The sequence below is a fragment of the Ictalurus punctatus genome, chromosome 2 (assembly GCF_001660625.3).
Source record: "Ictalurus punctatus breed USDA103 chromosome 2, Coco_2.0, whole genome shotgun sequence".
Taxonomy (NCBI): domain Eukaryota; kingdom Metazoa; phylum Chordata; class Actinopteri; order Siluriformes; family Ictaluridae; genus Ictalurus; species Ictalurus punctatus.
This window is the reverse complement of record NC_030417.2, coordinates 33,778,665-33,797,146: the sequence shown is the minus strand read 5'-3', so window position 1 is coordinate 33,797,146 and position 18,482 is coordinate 33,778,665. Positions and strand designations below refer to the sequence as shown.

The 18,482-nt window shown below is 40.4% G+C and overlaps 2 protein-coding genes across 4 annotated transcripts in view; both read right to left on the bottom strand.

Annotated features, from left to right (window-relative positions):
* Positions 1-4,019, bottom strand: part of cnp (2',3'-cyclic nucleotide 3' phosphodiesterase) — a 5,574-nt gene extending 1,555 nt beyond the window's left edge. Inside the window, exons 1-3 of one of the 3 annotated variants that reach the window (XM_017453626.3) lie at positions 3,730-4,019; positions 959-1,669; positions 753-880 (exon numbers count right to left, since the gene is read on the bottom strand). In XM_017453626.3, the coding sequence (XP_017309115.1) occupies positions 753-880; positions 959-1,655 (825 nt within the window). In that variant the 5' untranslated portion in view covers positions 1,656-1,669; positions 3,730-4,019. Of the gene's footprint in view, positions 1-752; positions 881-958; positions 1,670-2,308; positions 2,459-3,368; positions 3,513-3,729 lie in introns of those variants that run through there. The other 2 variants (XM_017453635.3, XM_017453643.3) reach the window with 2 other exon arrangements.
* Positions 4,020-8,975: 4,956 nt separating this feature from the next.
* Positions 8,976-18,416, bottom strand: odad4 (outer dynein arm docking complex subunit 4). The gene is made up of 12 exons (XM_017494140.3): positions 18,120-18,416; positions 17,800-17,931; positions 13,753-13,906; positions 12,958-13,019; positions 12,545-12,701; positions 11,799-12,023; positions 10,995-11,123; positions 10,811-10,889; positions 10,600-10,686; positions 10,302-10,498; positions 10,075-10,175; positions 8,976-9,138 (listed from the first exon to the last, which is right to left on the bottom strand). The coding sequence occupies exons 1-12, from the start codon at positions 18,234-18,236 to the stop codon at positions 9,103-9,105; spliced, it is 1,476 nt and encodes a 491-aa protein (XP_017349629.1). The 5' UTR covers positions 18,237-18,416; the 3' UTR covers positions 8,976-9,102.
* Between the last annotated feature and the right edge of the window lie 66 nt (positions 18,417-18,482).

The following is an 18,482-nucleotide window of genomic DNA, read 5'->3' as shown; positions in this document are numbered from 1 at the left end:
CTACACGGGACCAAACAAAGATTTCCTGGTTAGGAGGTATAACAAGGACTTTCCACAAAAATGAAATCGACAAATCAGTCACAATGTAACAGTAACACAGTCTCTGTAGGATTTCAAAATTTTGTAATTGTAGAAAAAAGAAAACTCCAAAATATTCAGGAGCTTACAATTAATATATATAAAAAAGTAGCACAAGTGCCAATTCAGGAGTTTTACAAAAATAAATAAAATCCATAAATAGCATCACAAATTTTTAAAAAAGCTGAAGCAAAAATCAAAGTCAGCAAAATCCTGTACAGACTGGTAATAACCTGCTACTCAATAAACAATGTTGAAATGCCAATACATTAAGAACTACATACAATAAAATCATTTTTACTGATCCTATTGTGTACAGCAAAAATATTAAATCTATTTGGGGGGGGGGGGGGGGGATCAGTGTTAATTCATACTGGATTCAGAGCCACAGAATACTTTTAAATAGTAGGGAAAAAAAATCTAACTGAAAAGACTGAATTAGTGTTGAACATGCAAAGGTTACTGGTCAAAACTGACCAGAAAAAAAAAAAGCTAATCAGGTTCCACTACCTAAATGAAAGCCACACACACAGGGCTCTAATTTGCATAATGATCAAATTTTGACTGCTGAGGCTTTAAAAAAATTTTTTTATTAATTAAAAAACACTAATTACAGATTTGAACCATAATGCCAAAGAGGTGCTACTCAGGGTTTCTTCCAGAGAATGACCAACCTGCAGTTCAGCATATTCTTTTGCACCCTCTGCCTTTCCATAGTCACAGAACTGAGTAGTGCAGTGGAGTGGAATTTTGGTCTGGAAGTACTGCTCCAGATCCACCTCCTTGTCTGCGTCCCCAGTAACTAAAGACACCAAGAAAGGGATTTTAAAGACAAGCATCGAGCACAGTTGTATTGACATCAGACATACTCTCTACTCACATTCACTGATCTGTTTCTTGAAGGCCTCCAGAGTGTCCAGCGTCTTCAGGAACTCCATGGTGGAACATTTTATCTTCTCTTCAACTTCAGAGAGCAGGAACCAGCCATAGAACATGGGGAGTGCTGGTTCTTTTGGTTGTGCCACCACCTCTTTTGGAGGTTCATCTTGAACCACTTGAGCTTCGGCAGGCTCTTCCTGCTCTGCCTCAGTTGGTTTGGCTTCTGCTTTCTCTGACTCGTTTTCCAATTCGGATGTTGCAGCTTCATTCGCAGCAGAAGGCTCCGTTTTCCCATCTTTTTCAGGTTCTGCTTTCTTCTCTGGCTCTGCAGGTTCAGCAATTTGCTGCTCCACCACTTCAATCTCTGGCTTTTTCTCAACCTCGGTTGGTGTCTCAGCAGATTTTTCCACCTCGACAGCTTTCTCTGAGATTTCCTCTGCTACTTCCTCCTTCTCAGGCAATTTCTCCAGCACTGCAGCTGCCTCTGAGGATGCATTCTCTTTGGCAGACTCCACCTCAGGTGCTTGTTCTGTGGACTCCATCTCTGGTTTAGAATCTTCCACTGCTGGCTTCTCTGGCTCTGGAGGGTCCTGAGCAGAGTATGTCTCATTCACCTCCTCAGGAGTGGGCACGTCTGTCTCTGCCACATAGGTCTGAGCAACAGCCTCCGGTGCTTCCTGATTCTGATCGGCTTCCATTCCTCAACAGCGGCCTGTCTCGAAAAAAGCAAACATGAGAGATAGTTATCAGTCCCATGGTATGTCAACTTCACAGAAGAGAGCAAGTCCAGTGCTCAGGCAGTGTTGCAGCATGTCCGACACCCTGACCCGCAACAAAAGAAAAACTACCAGATAAGCTTAGAGATTACTCATGCACCACGGGTAATAATATGCCACAGGAACCTGAAAAACAGACCTACTATATAATTAGATTTCTGTCTCCATCATGAATTCATAAAGGCTTTATATTTCTTGTTATTTGGTGTCAAGCTTACTCAAAATAAATAAATAAATATCTAATTTTGAAAACCATCCAAGAAGCCAAACAAACCACCAGTCTAAGATTAACAGAGTTTAGCAAGAGCCAGTATTCAAGACTAGATTTAGGAAGAAAGCTTTCAACAAAAAAAGCCTATGTAGAAGGGAAAAAAACAAAAACAAAAAAAAACAAACTTATTTTTCACTCTCCATTTTTATCCAGTCTGCTTCTCCAAATCAAAAATCTTCAAGTAATCCACTCAGCTCTTCCACCCACTTCATTCAGACCACAGCAACACCCAGGTAAAGCCCAGTGATTTCCTTTGATTCACAAGAGATTTTCTGGTGAAATCTGAGGATCCACCCTTTCTTACCCAATTACTCTAGGATGCTGTCTGCTCTTGTCTTCTGGTGTCTTTCTCCCTCCCCCTTCTCCATATCTCCAGCTGTACCTTGTTCCCTCCCTGCACTCAGGTCGCATGTGCATGAGCGCACTGTGCCACCACCCCCTTCCCCTTCCCTCTCTCGAATATATCCGTTATTCAGAAACGGCCAGCTGCTTTCATCTTTTCAGCTCTGATCAGACGCACTGGCTGTTAGTCAGGATTGCACAAACACTGCTGTGGCTCTGAAAAATGAAGGACATCAGCTGACACATGTTCCTGTTATTGAGAACAGAGCAAACTTCAGCAGTTTGGACACGGCGTTAGTGCCACCGACTCCCCCCCCCCCTTCTTTTTTTCCCCTTAGTCAGGAAATGTGGCTTCAATAAAAAGGCAGCTAAATTAAATCAGCCTGCTTTAACACCATCAAGAATATTGCACTTCTGTAATCCATGGAAAGTGTGCACGAGCAAAAAAAAGAAGAAAAAAAAAAAAAGTCAGACAAAGGAACACTTAAATGAACCATGCATGTTATATAAAATGATCCATATAAAAGTTATATGCCTAAAACTAGATGAAATCCGGCTCAGAGCGGTTAGTCAGCACGGTCTTGAAGCTAAAATAATGAAGGAAACCAGCGTAAGATATGAACACCTGCAAACGCTCTGGGCCGCTCCTTTGTGCACGCGCACAGCCTACTACCGTACTAAACAGTACGTAAAAAGACAAATGATAGCCACATTACTTTTCTGTATACTGCTTAGTGCTGTAGTAAGCTGTTTCGGACACACACACACACGCACGCGCGCTGTTATACGTTACAGACAAAGAAATAAAAACGAGGCCTGTTTGATGTCCCGGAAAACGACGCCATCAAAGAAAGAGAGAAAGAAAGAGTTCCTGACTTTCTCTCTCTCTCACACACACACACACACACACACACACACACACACACACACACACACTATGAATGTAACAAATTTGGTGACAAAGCGATTACATGCTAAAACGATTATTACTTAAGAAGACGGAAGAGGAAAAATATTGGCACCTGGCGGTGATTTAGTCAGCTAAACCAACGAAGACGTGCGATTGTGAGGAGTTTGTAATTAGACGCAGGAAAGCAGATTTGCGTAGACTCGAGGAAATTTGGGGAGTGGCTGCAGCAGGCACATTGCATGCACACAAAACAAAAACGCACAGCGGTACAAAAATGCTGCGTGTCTCACACACACACACACATACACATACACATACATATTGAAAGAACGGCCCGGAGGTGAAGTCGCTCATGTGTCACAATGCAAAAGCAAAAAAAAAAAGAGAAAAAAAAATCCCTTCACATTTGTTTTCACACATATTTACATACCCTAAATATAAACCAAAAAAAATCCCCCTCTTCCCTCACATACCTGTGTGTGGGTGTGTGGATGAGGTCCAGTCGGGGCGCCGAAAAATCAGCAGCAGCTTTTCCGCGTTTCTCTCACGTCCTGCTCTGGAACGCCCCGCCTGCCCGTGCAACCTTCAGGGGAAACACTAAACTAGCGGTCTTCTTCTCCTTCTTCTTCTTGTTCTTATTGAACACGCTATCACAGACGACGCGGGAGCGCGAGCGCGGGCACGAGCCACGACAGAGGTCTGATGCAGCGTTCACGTGCACGCCAAAATGACCCTAAATACGAGTTACGAGCACACGAAGCACCCCGCGCCTGATCGAAAATACCAGTGGGAGGGGAAAATCAGGGTGGGTTTTTTTCTGATGCAATGAGTTTTAAAGTTAGGACACCGGGGACTTTAGTGAAGACTGAAATCAGAATGCTTTTTATATCGCTGATGTTGATACTGAGAATGAACTAGACAGGAAATCTAACACCAAGGCGTTTTTCAGTCTTTATGAATTCTTCATTTATAAGTATTTTTTTTTTCAATTAAAGTCTAAATCCGCATAATTCATCCTTTCAATGATGGGACTAATTTGGCACAGAGGAGAAGTTATGGTTAAGTGCCACCAGAGTGGTTTTGAAATGGCACATTTACAAAAACAACAACAACAAAAAAACAAACCCAAAAACGTTTATTGACATAAATTCAACAACTGCCCTTACACTTCCATTATATTTTTTATTATTAAATAAATAATTGTTGAACCGTGAAGGGTTCTTCGGTTGTCCCCCTGCGAAGGTCCCTTTAATGTTTTTTGTAGAACCCTTGTACGGAGCTTTTCCTTTTCATAAAGGGTTCCAAGCAAAGTGTTTTGGGAAAACTATGAACCCTTAACTATTCCTTCTGTTGTATTCTATTGAATTTCTGTTTCATTATGTGATACGTAATGAAACACAAACAACAAAAGTGATGCAGGTTGGGGATTTAACAACGACAACAATAACAGTGATAATAATAATAATAATAATAATAATAATAATAATAATAATAATAATATCCTGGTCAGGTTAATTGGTGGAGCCGCAGCCTATCCCAGGAACACTGACACCAGTCAATCACAGGGTGATTGATATTTAGTGATCAAGCTATAATTTACATTTAGGTGTGACTGTATAATCTTTTCAGTTCATGATTGGGAAACAGGACTTGTAGCGGAGCTTTTGAATGTAGCACAATAGGATGGGCTGTACAAAGACCCGACCACGCCCATTTTTAAAATGCACACGTTTGACACGCCCATTCGTTTGAAGACGCCGTTTCATGATCACGCCCATATCACGGGAGCAAGTCCTCCCTTACTAATCAGGCTGGAATGTGTTTGTTGATTTTCTTTTTTTTTTTTTCTTCAACAGTTTTCATGGTGGGAAAATTTATTTGGCGGAGTTTGGATGGTTTATTATGAATTGGAAGAGATACAGTGTGGTTAATCTACTCTGGCATACATGTGGCAACATATTCTCTGTAAACTTTTTAACACCGGAAAAGCAAGATAACAGACCTCAGATCAGCGAAATGGGGTGCTTCTCATTTCTTATTTGGGCATCCCCATTTCCTTTCCTTGCATCTTAGCTCCACCCCCTTAGGATGTAAGTGAAGGATGCAAGGTTGAGTTGCGAGGAGAGAGAGGAATCTATCCATCCATCTTCTATACCGCTTATTCTTTTCAGGGTCACAGGGAACCTGGAGCCTATCCCAGGGAGCATCAGGCACAAGGCGGGGTACACCCTGGACAGGGTGCCAATCCATCGCAGGGCACAATAACATACACACTCACACACCCATTCATACACTACGGACACTTTGGACATGCCAATTGGCCTACCATGCATTTCTTTGGACTAGGGGAGGAAACCGGAGTACCCGGAGGAAACCCCCGCAGCACGGGGAGAACATGCAAACTCCGCACACACATGTCAACAGTGGGAATCTAACCCCCGACCCTGGAGGTGTGAGGCGAACGTGCTGAGAGGAATCAAACAAGTCAAATTGAATATCCACGCTCTCTCAAGTGTCACTTCAAAGCAACGGCAATTAACGATGACTGTGCTCAGCTGGATTACCTCACTGCGTTTCAGGGATCTGCCGTTATGTTGTTGGAGATTGGTTAATAACAGCATTCTTAATAAAGCTAAATGCACTGATGGTATGTGTAATGTATGGGTTATTCAACAATGAATTAATAAACAATATATAAATGATTGCATATTTTGTGCAGATTTGCATATCCAAAAATGCAAGGATCAATTAATTACAATACTGATACACTATGGAGACTTTCGGACATGCCAATCAGCCTACAATGCAGGTCTTTGGACTTGGGGAGGAAACCAGAGTACCTGGAGGAAGCCCCTGAAGCACAGGGAGAACATGCAAGCTTCGCTCACACGGGGCGGTGGCAGGAATCGAGCCTTCAACCCTGGAGGTGTGAGGCAAACGTACTAACCACTAAGACACCGTGCGCCCCAAGCATGTTATTATTTAATTATATTTTACACAAAATTCCATCCCATCATCAAAGGACTTTTTTGTTTGAAATGTGGCAGATGTAAAGGAGGAGGGGAATTTATCGGTGCGCTAGGTTTTTTGACAAGAAGCACTTCTGCATAGGATACACCTGCGTATCCTCGCTCCTAGCTCCTCTGGAAGCATCCTCACTCCTCATTCCTCACGGTGCAATTAGAGAATTGATATGTCCTTCAAGATGGTTGACGTCCGATCGATTTCCGGGTCACGGGCTGGTGGACGGAGGAGCGAGGAAATGAGGAAGCATCAATTTGAGCATTGAGAAGCACCCCTGGAGATCTGTCCTTGCCTGAGAGAACACATCTTGCAGCAATGTGGGTGGGTTAAGGTTGTAGAAAAACATAACTGCTCTGAAGGAGTGTTTTATAAATGATTTCATAAATGAGCCTTGGTACACTGAAACTACTCTACAATTCTTTTTCCCAACCAAAGGTATAAACTTGAAAGCTTGAAAGTGAAAGCACTAAACTTTAAACTGAAAGCACTGTGCTTTGTGCACTGTGTAAAACAATCTTCAGTGGTCAGGTCTTCTCTTCAGGTTCTGACACTCACTACATACATCTTTCTAGGTAAAAGATACATATTATCTTAAAAGCGCAAAGATGTACCCTTGAAGGTAGTACACCAGCACAGGAAATGCAGTTTAGTACCCTTTTTTTCTGAGTGTAAGATGCTTCTGTGTTGCATATGAAAGTTAACACCTTGACCATAGTTCTCGTAGTCCTCAAACCATAAAGCATTTGAAAAGAGTGTGAGTAAAGGAGTGATGTCTGCACACTGCACACAGCCAACCTTAGGTGTGATACTCATGTGTCAAGACCATTAAAAACAATACGCCAGTGTTTCATAATAGGTAGCATCCGTGTGATTACTACAGAAAAGACTTTTGAATTTGGACACCCTGTACTATAAAATGAACCAAAAAAGAGAGAAAATCTCTGACCGTTTTTGGACATTGTAAACATTTTTGACACAATTCAACTGCCGTCTTTAAAAGTCAATAATAAATGAGTTTCCAGTGAATGGGGTTTTCTGTTCTTTTCTATTGAATGTTTTTTTTTTTTTTTTTCCAAATATAATCACATCCATAACAGTGCTTTGGTTTTTCTTCTGGAAAAACTGTTCTGAGGAAGTGTTCTATGTAGAACTCTACAACAGAGTTTCCTATGAGGAACCCTTTGAAGATGCCAAGAACCCTTAATTATCCAATGAGCCCTTAAAGAACCTTTGACAAACTCTGTTGTACAGATTCCATAGATATAGATTATGCTTAATCCATCCATCCATCCATCTTCTATACTGCTTATCCTTCAGGGTCGCGGGAACCTGGAGCTCATCCCAGGGTTCATGGGGCACAGGGCGTGGGACACCCTAGATGAGGTGCCAATCCATCACAGGGCATCACACACACACACATTCACACACCCATTCATACACTATGGACACTTTGGACATGCCAATCAGCCTACCATGCATGTCTTTGGACTGGAGGAGGAAACTGGAGTACCCTTGAGGAAATCACAGCACGGGGCAAACATGCAAACTCCGCACACATAGGACAGCGGTGGGAATCAAACTCCCTACCCTGGCGGTGGGTAGGAAAATGGTTCCTGGAAAATATAGCTACAATAGTGCTTCAACCACTTCAGTGATTCCGTGGGAGGACTAGAGGAATCAACTGTTCATTTCCTGTGTGTTAACTTCACAACAAACATTTTGCTTGAAAAAAAAAAAACTTTCTTAACTTGTGTTGATCCAAATTACTCCAAAACACGGTCAACCTCTCAATGTTGCAGTTTGGCCAACCAAAAAACGCACACATAGCACAGGGCTGAATATTGACGTGATGTGCAAGCGATGGGCAAACAAGTTTCAGAAACAGAAATGACCTTGTTTTGGTTTTAGGATCTTTTTCTGCACCATCACACTTATTGACTTATTTAAGAAATGACGACAGTGTCAGCTGCCTCTTTTCGCCATATCCATAATGCATGATGAAATGTGACTGATAAAACAAGTATGTCATTACATGACATACTTGCGTTATCAGTCACATTTCATCATGCATTATGGATATGGCAAAAAGAGGCACTAGTTTCCATTTAGTCAGCACTGAAATGAACAGCATGTATTTTAGGACGTGGGGGTGACAAAGAATGTTCATTCATTGAAGTGATTATTATTATTATTATTATTGATACTACTACTACTACTTTATTTACTTTTATTGTTCTGATATGATCCGGTACAAATTAAGTACTGGCCTTAAGTTGAAAAGGTTCAGTGAGAGAGCTAGACTCAGGATTTAGCAGACTTCTTCAGGACAGATACAGACAAGCTGAAACGGCTTGTCTCCTGTTCTTACACAACAACCACAAATTCTGTGGTTACTCAATCATTCTTCACAAGTCTTGATCTTGCAACACACAAACTTGCTTACATCACTCATTAACCACATCAGAAATTTTATAGAAGTAAAATGCTAAATGAAAGACCTCTCGCAGGCATGACCTAATATAACGTGAGCAATAATTCTAAAATTATCTTCCAAGTGGACAAATTATTGACTAATTGCTTCCATGGTGACCTTTACATTATTAGTCATAGATGTTTTCAGATGTTCCTTACTATTTACACTTTTGAGAACAGACTACAAGTGTATTGTTTGAAAATGAAGTAATCCTTGACATACTTAAACACATACCAAGATTTATTCTAGTGGATGTAGGAATGAGCACAAGCAGTAATTTTGATTCATTCATTTAATTTTTTTTTTCATAGTCGTTCAGAGGGGTCACGCCAACTGAATCCATCTGCTCTCACTGGAACACTTGCTGTCTTGTCTCTTGAAGAGCCTGCTGGGTGAGACAATACGAAAAATGAAATGACAGCATTGTGTCAGAAAGACTGCAGTTCAGGAATCTAAAGGAAGATCAAATAAAATATGGTGCAAATGTGAATACACCAACATCAACAATCAGTAGACATTATTTGATCAAATTACACACACAAAAGTTTTTGCACACCTCCACTTTCTGATGCTTTACAGCTAAAACCTAAATCTTTGGGATCCTAATGAAATGGTAAATGGGTACTTTATTAAAAACAGACACACTTGGAGGTTAAACTTGTTAATCCTATTGATAAAAGATTAATAGACAGCATTGGTGTTAACTGAAAGCATAATTATATGGTGTGCATCAAGTACCTAATTAGACTGATGAAGATCTTGGCCCTTTCCAATTGGATTACATCAAGATTTTCCCAATAAAATAAAGTCCATTAAAATACGTTCAAAGACCTTGGATAGCGTATATGATTCCTATACCAAAATAGGAAATTTTCATTTTGTCATTCTGACTAAAGTAGTAATTCACTCTCAGATGATATCAGTTTTCCTTAATGCCATTAGATTTTTTTTTTGTACTGTTTTATATACTACTACATACTGCATTTTGGTCATATTCTGGTTCTGTGTGAAATAAATCTACTGTTGATTTTCAGAGTTTCCAAAACACAACCCTTGTGATCTAAAGAGTAGCATTCTTCAGTTTTAGAGACTCTTCCAAACATATATTACCATACTTTTGTTTTATCATACTGATGTTGTATCATAAGAATTATGAAATACTTGTGTTAGAGATAAAATGTTCAGTAATTGAGAATTCCACTCATGTTAATTCAGTGTGAATGCGATGATAGCAGTAAAAAAAAAAAAAAAAGAAAAAAAAAAAGAAAAGAGGAAAGCAACAGCATGAGCAATAGACGAGAGGAGGAATGTCTGTGTTGACCTTCTGGATGGCATCTCTGGCATCGTCGTCCTGCAGCAGTTTAGCCTGGTTCAGTGCCTTCTCAAAGTGCAACACACTGGACTTATAGTTACCCAGTTTCACTGAAAAACAGGGAGAAAATATTTACACACTGTCCTGTGTGCTATCCCACACCTCTGCATGCCACGCTTATTTTCATTACTTGTATTACTTTCTTGTGCGTAACGAGTAATGCGATTCGGACTAACATTCAGCCTGCGCCACTAGCACGCTGGCATTGAGCTGCCATTTCTCATCACCGATGTCATCCGCAGCACTGAGTGAGTGAATGCCATAGTCTCTGGCCTTGGTGTGACGCTTCAGCTCCAGATAACAGCGGCCGATCTCATGGAACAGCCACGCCTTCTCCAGCCCACCTTGTACCAAAGGGATCTTTTCCTCCCAGCTACACACACACACACACACACACACACACACACACACACAATTAAACTTATAAACAATAGTAACCTATCTGAGTGTACATAATCTAAAATAGCTACTCACATTTTTATGGCTTGCTGGAATTTGCCGATGCGTGCATACACTCGGCCGATGTTGTCCAGAGCCCTGGACTTACTGTCCGTCAATTTACTGTTAAAAAAAAAAACACCATTAATTTAAATGTGGAATACATTTTTTATGATATACAGTAAGCAAAAACTTGCCTACATGCCTGACATTATTCCTAGTCTTCTGAAACAACCTGATGACTCACCCTTGCTGGGCCAGCTCCAGATCTTTAAAATGGTTCTCCAGGGCCTTGTCCATGTTTCCCAGATCCATCAGTGCATTACCTGATGACAGAGCAGAGAAACAGTGCCTCTTGTTTCCGCCAGACCTTTGTTGGAAGACTTATTAGTGTATGTGAATTAGAAATCGGAAACCAGGTCAAATGGTACCAATGCAACTATACAGGTTTCCCAGCACTTCTGCCTTATTGGGCAGAGCTTTGTCAGACCAGCCTTGCACCGTCTTCAGCACCTCTCGGGCCTTCTTTAGGCCATTCTTTGTGTTACCTGCAGTCAGTTCTAGAAAGCAAAAATGTCAAGAACAAGAAGTTGTGCACAAAATCACCATGGCAACTTATTCCTAAGTCTAAGGACACTTGTTTAAGTCTTGTCAATAAACATTGGAAATATCCAACCGCATGACTCAAAATAAATTACAACATTTCCAGACTTACAATAAGCCAACCGCGAGAGAAAGTCTTACCAAAGTCGTTCTCATCATTTAACTTTCAGACACTTTAACAATTTGGTAAAAACATCTTGGTTATTTAAACGTTCACAAAGGTTTTGTGGTGCAATCAGATCCACACCACTACGGTAATAACATTAGCAGAACCACAAGTTACTCTCTCTGGAAAAGTAGTCCAATCTCTGGAAGGACAAATTAAAAGAGAGATTTAGCAGAATATTTCTTTATGGAATATTCTGAAATTTCAGTTACCGAAGTTATTGAACTGTCTAATAGTAGTCAAGAGGAATGAGGATTGTGGCATAATTTCAATGTTACAGTATACCACTCAAAATCAGTTTATCAGATCATGCCATGATGAAATGATGAATGTTCTGTAATGGTTTATGAAAGATCAAGATTATGCCACAACTCCACTTGCCTTGACTTCTTATTACTAGATTCATGCTTATCAGGCAATAAGGATCCGTGCACTTCAACATGTGAATCCTAGTCCAATATGTCACCTGTGTCTATCTCCTCCAGGTTTTTGAGGACGCAGAAGTTGGGGTCTGAGGGAGGACGGCTCCGTGTGCGGTTCCACTGCTGCTGTAGGAGCTTTCGATCACGCTCGCGGGCATAGATAGGTTTCTGCTGCCGCCAAAACTCGGTGCGTGTGTCCAGATACGATATGCAGCTCATGATTACGTCCTGCAGCCTCTCCCCAGTACGTGTCTTACCTTTTATTAGATCTGAAATGAAACAGCAGAAAATATGTCAACTTCAAAATTATTGGCACCCTTGAAGGATTTCTTTTTTTAGGGGGGTTGGTTGGGGTTTGTGAAGAGTACCTGCATTGCGTCTCATACTTTAATGTTTAATAAGATGAATAATTTGATAATAATTTGAGACACTTGTAGAGGATCTTGGCCTGCTTACATTTCACATATTTCAAGCTCGTTTATATTCATGGATCTGTGACTGTGGAAATAAATAGTAACTGCTTTCCTAATTTCATGTAAAAACTTCATTTGATCATTTTACCACGGCACATTTTTCAGGTTGGGCTGTATTCAGTCACTGTGCATTTTAGCAGCCATTATCACTGATCCGTACAAGCAACCACATCGAGTTATTGACTATATTGAGTCCAAAATCCTTTTTTTCAAAAATTTTTTTTAAACCGGTTCACCCTGGAGGACCAGCATACTTTGGTGCTGACATCAAGAAGAGGATTTTTGCATGTATGCGAACGAACTATACATAAACACACCTTCATCTTTGAGCAGCTTTTCCAGGTATTCTTTGTCAGTGTACAGCTCTCCCAGGAGCTGTTTAGCTGTTCTTTCACTCTTTGGTGTCTTTTGGCTTCGCTCACTCGGTTCCTTCTTCAGGAGATGGATAAAAGACTTTGGTCGAGCCTTTTTGCGCTGCCAGTCAAAACACACACATACATTCAGATAACTGAACAGGGTTTTATATGTATAAACAATTTGTGATGAGCTCAAGCTGATAGCTGTGGAATTTCTGTAGAATTTCATTCCGAGTGGTTTTATTTCTACAGTGATAAAGTAGATAAATAGAGCTACATTAAAAAAATAAAATAAAATTTGCCGCAAGTGTAAATTTTCAAAAAGCTGCTTTTGCCAGTGCCTGTTGGAGAGGCAGCAGCAAACACAGACTTACCTCATCTACTTTATGGAAGAAAGACAGATCACCCTTATTCTCCAGCTTTACAGATGAAGGACCTAGAATGTTAGAAGGTTTACTCCAGTTTATTACATCAAAACAATAATTGTACATTTACTGTACAACAAGAGTGAGTTGTTTATCTTATCCAGAGTGATTTGAAAACATGCAAACTGTTGAAATCAAATTTACATTCATTACATCAGTTCTTCAACCCTAAAGATTAAAAGTGCATACAACCCAGGGTTAGGGTCTCTAACCCTAACCATAACCCTAGGTACAAAAGCAAGTGCCTTTTCATAGACTGTAGTGAATAATTCTGAAAGGATTTGGTGCTATATAATTATGGTAAACATGTCATTGCAGTAATTATGAAATTACAGTGTAATTGTGTTTGCTTGCTGCAATTATGGTGGATTTGTTCATTGTAATAGTCTCCATAACATCATTGGAAAGGCACGATTTCTCAAAATGCTGACCGATCACAAGTGCTCGTGCAGATTTGAAAGCGCCGAGTGTAATTATCTAAGAGTAGTTAGTGCATTTACAGTGTACATAATGAAAACTTCATTAATATATGAGTAGTGAACCATCACTCAAGCTTCTAATGATTAACAACTGCAGATCATGATCTTTTAATCCAGTTGAATGAGCTACCTTACGTATACTTTATTACAAGCGTTTTAATATGAAACATTTTATTTTCTGGATAGTATAACTGTAAATAAGTCTCGTATCTTTGTAGTTAGTAACTCTGATAAATGTCTGAAAATTCTTCATAAAAGCACTCACTTCCCACAGAGTTGCTGATAGCTTCCTCAGCTTTCTGTATACCCAGTCTGAACTCCTGCAGCTCTGGTCGCAGTTTGTGGCCTCGGTGATAGAAGACCAGTGCAAATTCAAAATCCCCCATAGTATACAGAGCCTCTGCCTTCTGATACAAACCCTAAGCAAGATGAGAGGAATCTTTCAGTCGGTCATCCTAATGTGCTACAGGCGCTCTTATTTTAAATCCTCAGATAAGATAAAAGACTAAAACAAAAACAAAACAACTAGAAACATAAATTAAGACATTTGCTTTTTTTTTTCTTTTGTAAAAAGCAAAAACATATAAATCCATCCATCTTTTATACCGTTTAATCCTTTTCAGAGTCACGGGGAAACCTAGAGCCTATCCCAGGGAGCATCGGGCACACCCTGGACAGGGTGCCAATCCATTGCAAGGCACAATCACATACACATTCACACAGCCATTCATACAATATGGACACTTTGGACTCGCCAGTCAGCCTACCATGCATGTCTTTGGACTGGGGGAGGAAACCGGAGTACCCGGAGGAAATGCATGTCTTTGGACTGGGGGAGGAAACCAGAGTACCCGGAGGAAACCCCCGCAGCACGGGGAGAACATGCAAACTCCACACACACAGGGCCACGGTGCCGACCCTGGAGGTGTGAGGCGAACGTGCTAACCACTAAGCCACCGTGAGCCCAAAATGTAGCAACATGTGCTACTGAGTTTCTTTAAAGTTATGTATAAGGAGGCTCACTGATGTGAACCTACATTGCTTGGTTTGAAATCACATAATTGTCAGAGTTACTGCAATTTGATACACTGATTACGCTGTCAAGTTTACACTGAATAGCTTTTTATTTCAATCACACACACACAAACTTAATGAAAATGAAACCAGACAGCCAAGAGGAAACCCACATGAACACAGGAAGAACATGCTACACTCGACATGGACAGTAACCCAAGCTCGGAGTTGAGCTTGAACTGTGAGGCAGCAATGCTACCCTAAAGAAATATTAAATAATAAAAAGAAAGCAAGCTTACACAAATCCATAAATTATGACAAGAAAGACCAGACATTCAATTAAGACAAAAGAAATAAAATGAGGATGATGTGCTGCAGCTCAGCTGGCATGTAAGTCGGATCCGTTTGCCATGGCATTTTCTATTAAAGCTATGCTTAAAACGCTTTAGTGCTAGAAACGACAAGTGACCAGTCTGGTATGTCTTAATCTGGCATCTCTCAGTGTGTCATCATTGAGCATCCTGAATACATCAGGCTTCCTTATGACACAAGTTCTCCTTCTCTTACAACACAGCATTGGGGACAGTGCAATGGTGTGCGAGAGGCTTAAGAGCATGAGAGAGTCATAATACAGTGAGGGAAAAAAGTATTTGATCCCCTGCTGATTTTGTACGTTTGCCCACTGACAAAGAAATGATCATTCTATAATTTTAATGGTAGATTTATTTGTACAGTGAGAGACAGAATAACAACAAGAAAATCCAGAAAAACGCACGTCAAAAATGTTAGAAATTGATTTGCATTTTAATGAGGGAAATAAGTATTTGACCCCTCTGCAAAACATGACTTAGTACTTGGTGGCAAAACCCTTGTTGGCAATCACAGAGGTCGGACGTTTCTTGTAGTTGACCACCAGGTTTGCACACATCTCAGGAGGGATTTTGTCCCACTCCTCTTTGCAGATCTTCTCCAAGTCATTAAGGTTTCGAGGCTGACGTTTGGCAACTCGAACCTTCGGCTCCCTCCACAGATTTTCTATGGGATTAAGGTCTGGAGACTGGTTAGGCCACTCCAGGACCTTAATGTGCTTCTTCTTGAGCCACTCCTTTGTTGCCTTGGCCGTGTGTTTTGGGTCATTGTCATGCTGGAATACCCATCCACGACCCATTTTCAATGCCCTGGCTGAGGGAAGGAGGTTCTCACCCAAGATTGGATGGTACATGGCCCCGTCCATCGTCCCTTTGATGCGGTGAAGTTGTCCTGTCCCCTTAGCAGAAAAACACCCCAAAGCATAATGTTTCCACCTCCATGTTTGACGGTGGGGATGGTGTTCTTGGGGTCATAGGCAGCATTCCTCCTCCTCCAAACACGGCGAGTTGAGTTGATGCCAAAGAACTCCATTTTGGTCTCATCTGACCACAACACTTTCACCCAGTTGTCCTCTGAATCATTCAGATGTTCATTGGCAAATTTCAGACGGGCATGTATATGTACTTTCTTGAGCAACGGACCTTGCGCGCGCTGCAGGATTTCAGTCCTTCACGGCGTAGTGTGTTACCAATTGTTTTCTTGGTGACTATGGTCCCAGCTGCCTTGAGATCATTGACAAGATCCTCCCGTGTAGTTCTGGGCTGATTCCTCACTGTTCTCATGATTATTGCAAGCTCACGAGGTGAGATCTTGTATGGAGCCCAAGGCTGAGGGAGACTGACAGTTCTTTTGTGTTTCTTCCATTTGCGAATAATCGCACCAACTGTTGTCACCTTCTCACCAAGCTGCTTGGCAATGGTCTTGTAGCCCATTCCAGACTTGTGTAGGTCTACAGTCTTGTCCCTGACATCCTTGGAGAGCTCTTTGGTCTTGGCCATGGTGGAGAGTTTGGAATCTGATTGATTGATTGCTTCTGTGGACAGGTGTCTTTTATACAGGTAACAAGCTGAGATTAGGAGCACTCCCTTTAAGAGTGTGCTCCTAATCTCAGCTCGTTACCTGTATAAAAGACACCTGGGAGCCAGAAATCTTTCTGATTGAGAGGGGGTCAAATACTTATTTCCCTCATTAAAATGCAAATCAATTTATAACATTTTTGACATGAGTTTTTCTGGATATTTTTTTTGTTGTTATTCTGTCTCTCACTGTTCAAATAAACCTACCATTAAAATTATAGACTGATCATTTGTTTGTCAGTGGGCAAACGTACAAAATCAGCAGGGGATCAAATACTTTTTTCCCTCACTGTAAATAGGTGTGACAAGAGTGAAATAACTTCCATTTCAGTCACTGAGAAATCTTTTCTTTCACAGTTTTGTCCTTATTTCACACTTTCAGCCCTCTGCAAGCTTGACCTTTTATGGGGTTTTGTGGGTGTCACCAAATGCAAATAAGCTGTGCTGCCAACTGCTTTGCACTTTGGCTGATTGGCATTCATTAACATATGCATGTGCGTATGAAATAAATCATCATTACTAAAACCTGGTGGGACTTTTTTTTAAAGCTCAGTCTGGCCTATGAAAATAGCTACATAAAAACGCATGTTTGTAAAATAAATAAATAAATAAACAAATAAAACTTTTTTGTAAAATGTGCGTGTGTGTACAAAAAGTTATTTTATATAATCATCTTCAAAGTAGACGCCCTTCTTAACTAGAATTTCCAGAAATATATTCTTGGTATTTCCTCGACTGATTTCTTGAGGAATCCGCTGAGATGCTTTTTAAACAGCATTGAAGGAGTTCCCACCTACACTGGACACTTATTGGCTGCTTTTCGAAATATTTCACTCCGAGTCATGCATTTTAAAAAATATATTTTTGTAAATAAAACGTTAGCGTTCTAATGAAGGAAATGAATATGTTGTAGCAATTATATATATATATATATGTGTGTGTGTGTGTGTGTGTGTATATATATATATATGTGTGTGTGTGTGTGTGTGTGTGTATATATATATATATTACATACACACACACACAGTTGTCTACAACACCTTCAGATCAAAAGCTTTTTATGACCACAAACTTTTGACCGGTAGAGTGTGTATACATACACACATCTATATCTCTCTCTCTCTCTCTCTATATATATATATATATATATATATATATATATATATATTAACGCAACGCGTTAATTTGTCCCCAAATTAACTCTATTTGCATATATTAGTAATATTTGTTGATCTTCATGAAGAATGGAGTGTAAGAGTATGAAATCAGTATGGTTGTCACTGGACGTTGCCATTTCATTGATGTCTTCTTGTGCTACTTTAAAGTAGAAAAGCTAATAAGGAAAAACCCACCTTGAAGAAGCTTTTGTCATCTTTGAGAGAAGCTTCTGCGTCCTTCAGAGCATTTTCAGCCTCACCCATTTTCACATAACACCTCGATCTGGCAACCAAACAGTTCCTGTCGCCCGGCTGTAATAGCAGAGCCTTACACACACACACACACACACCCCATTAAACTACCCTTAATGGTATAAAATGTGCTATTTACACTTTAAAGCAAATAAGCAATCTTTTAGTGCTTGGTTTGCTTTGACAATATCAAACTTTTGTCTTTTACTGACTTTGTAATCCTGGGCTTTGCTAATTTAAGTTAACGTTCACAGAGGTTTTACCGTAGAATAGCTTTCAACAGCCTTGCTGTATTCGCCTTTGTGAAAAAGTTGGTCGGCTTCGGCCATGTAGGTGGAAAACGTGCTCTTCGGGCCTTGTTCTCCCTCGTTGTCAGACATTTTTTTAATCTAATTTAGTGACTAACGCGAAGCTGAGTTAGTAGCAACCTGCTAGCTTCAATAAACACAAACAGGTCCTCGCGCAGGCAAGACTGTCCCATCTCCGGTATCCAAGCAACCGGTTAACAAAAACGCCGACGCAGCGGCTTTATATTAACTAACTTTTAAAAAGGGCATACAGGATTTAATAAAGTATGCAAAAAGCATTTTAAATAGCACATGGAAAACGTATTAAACCGTAAGATC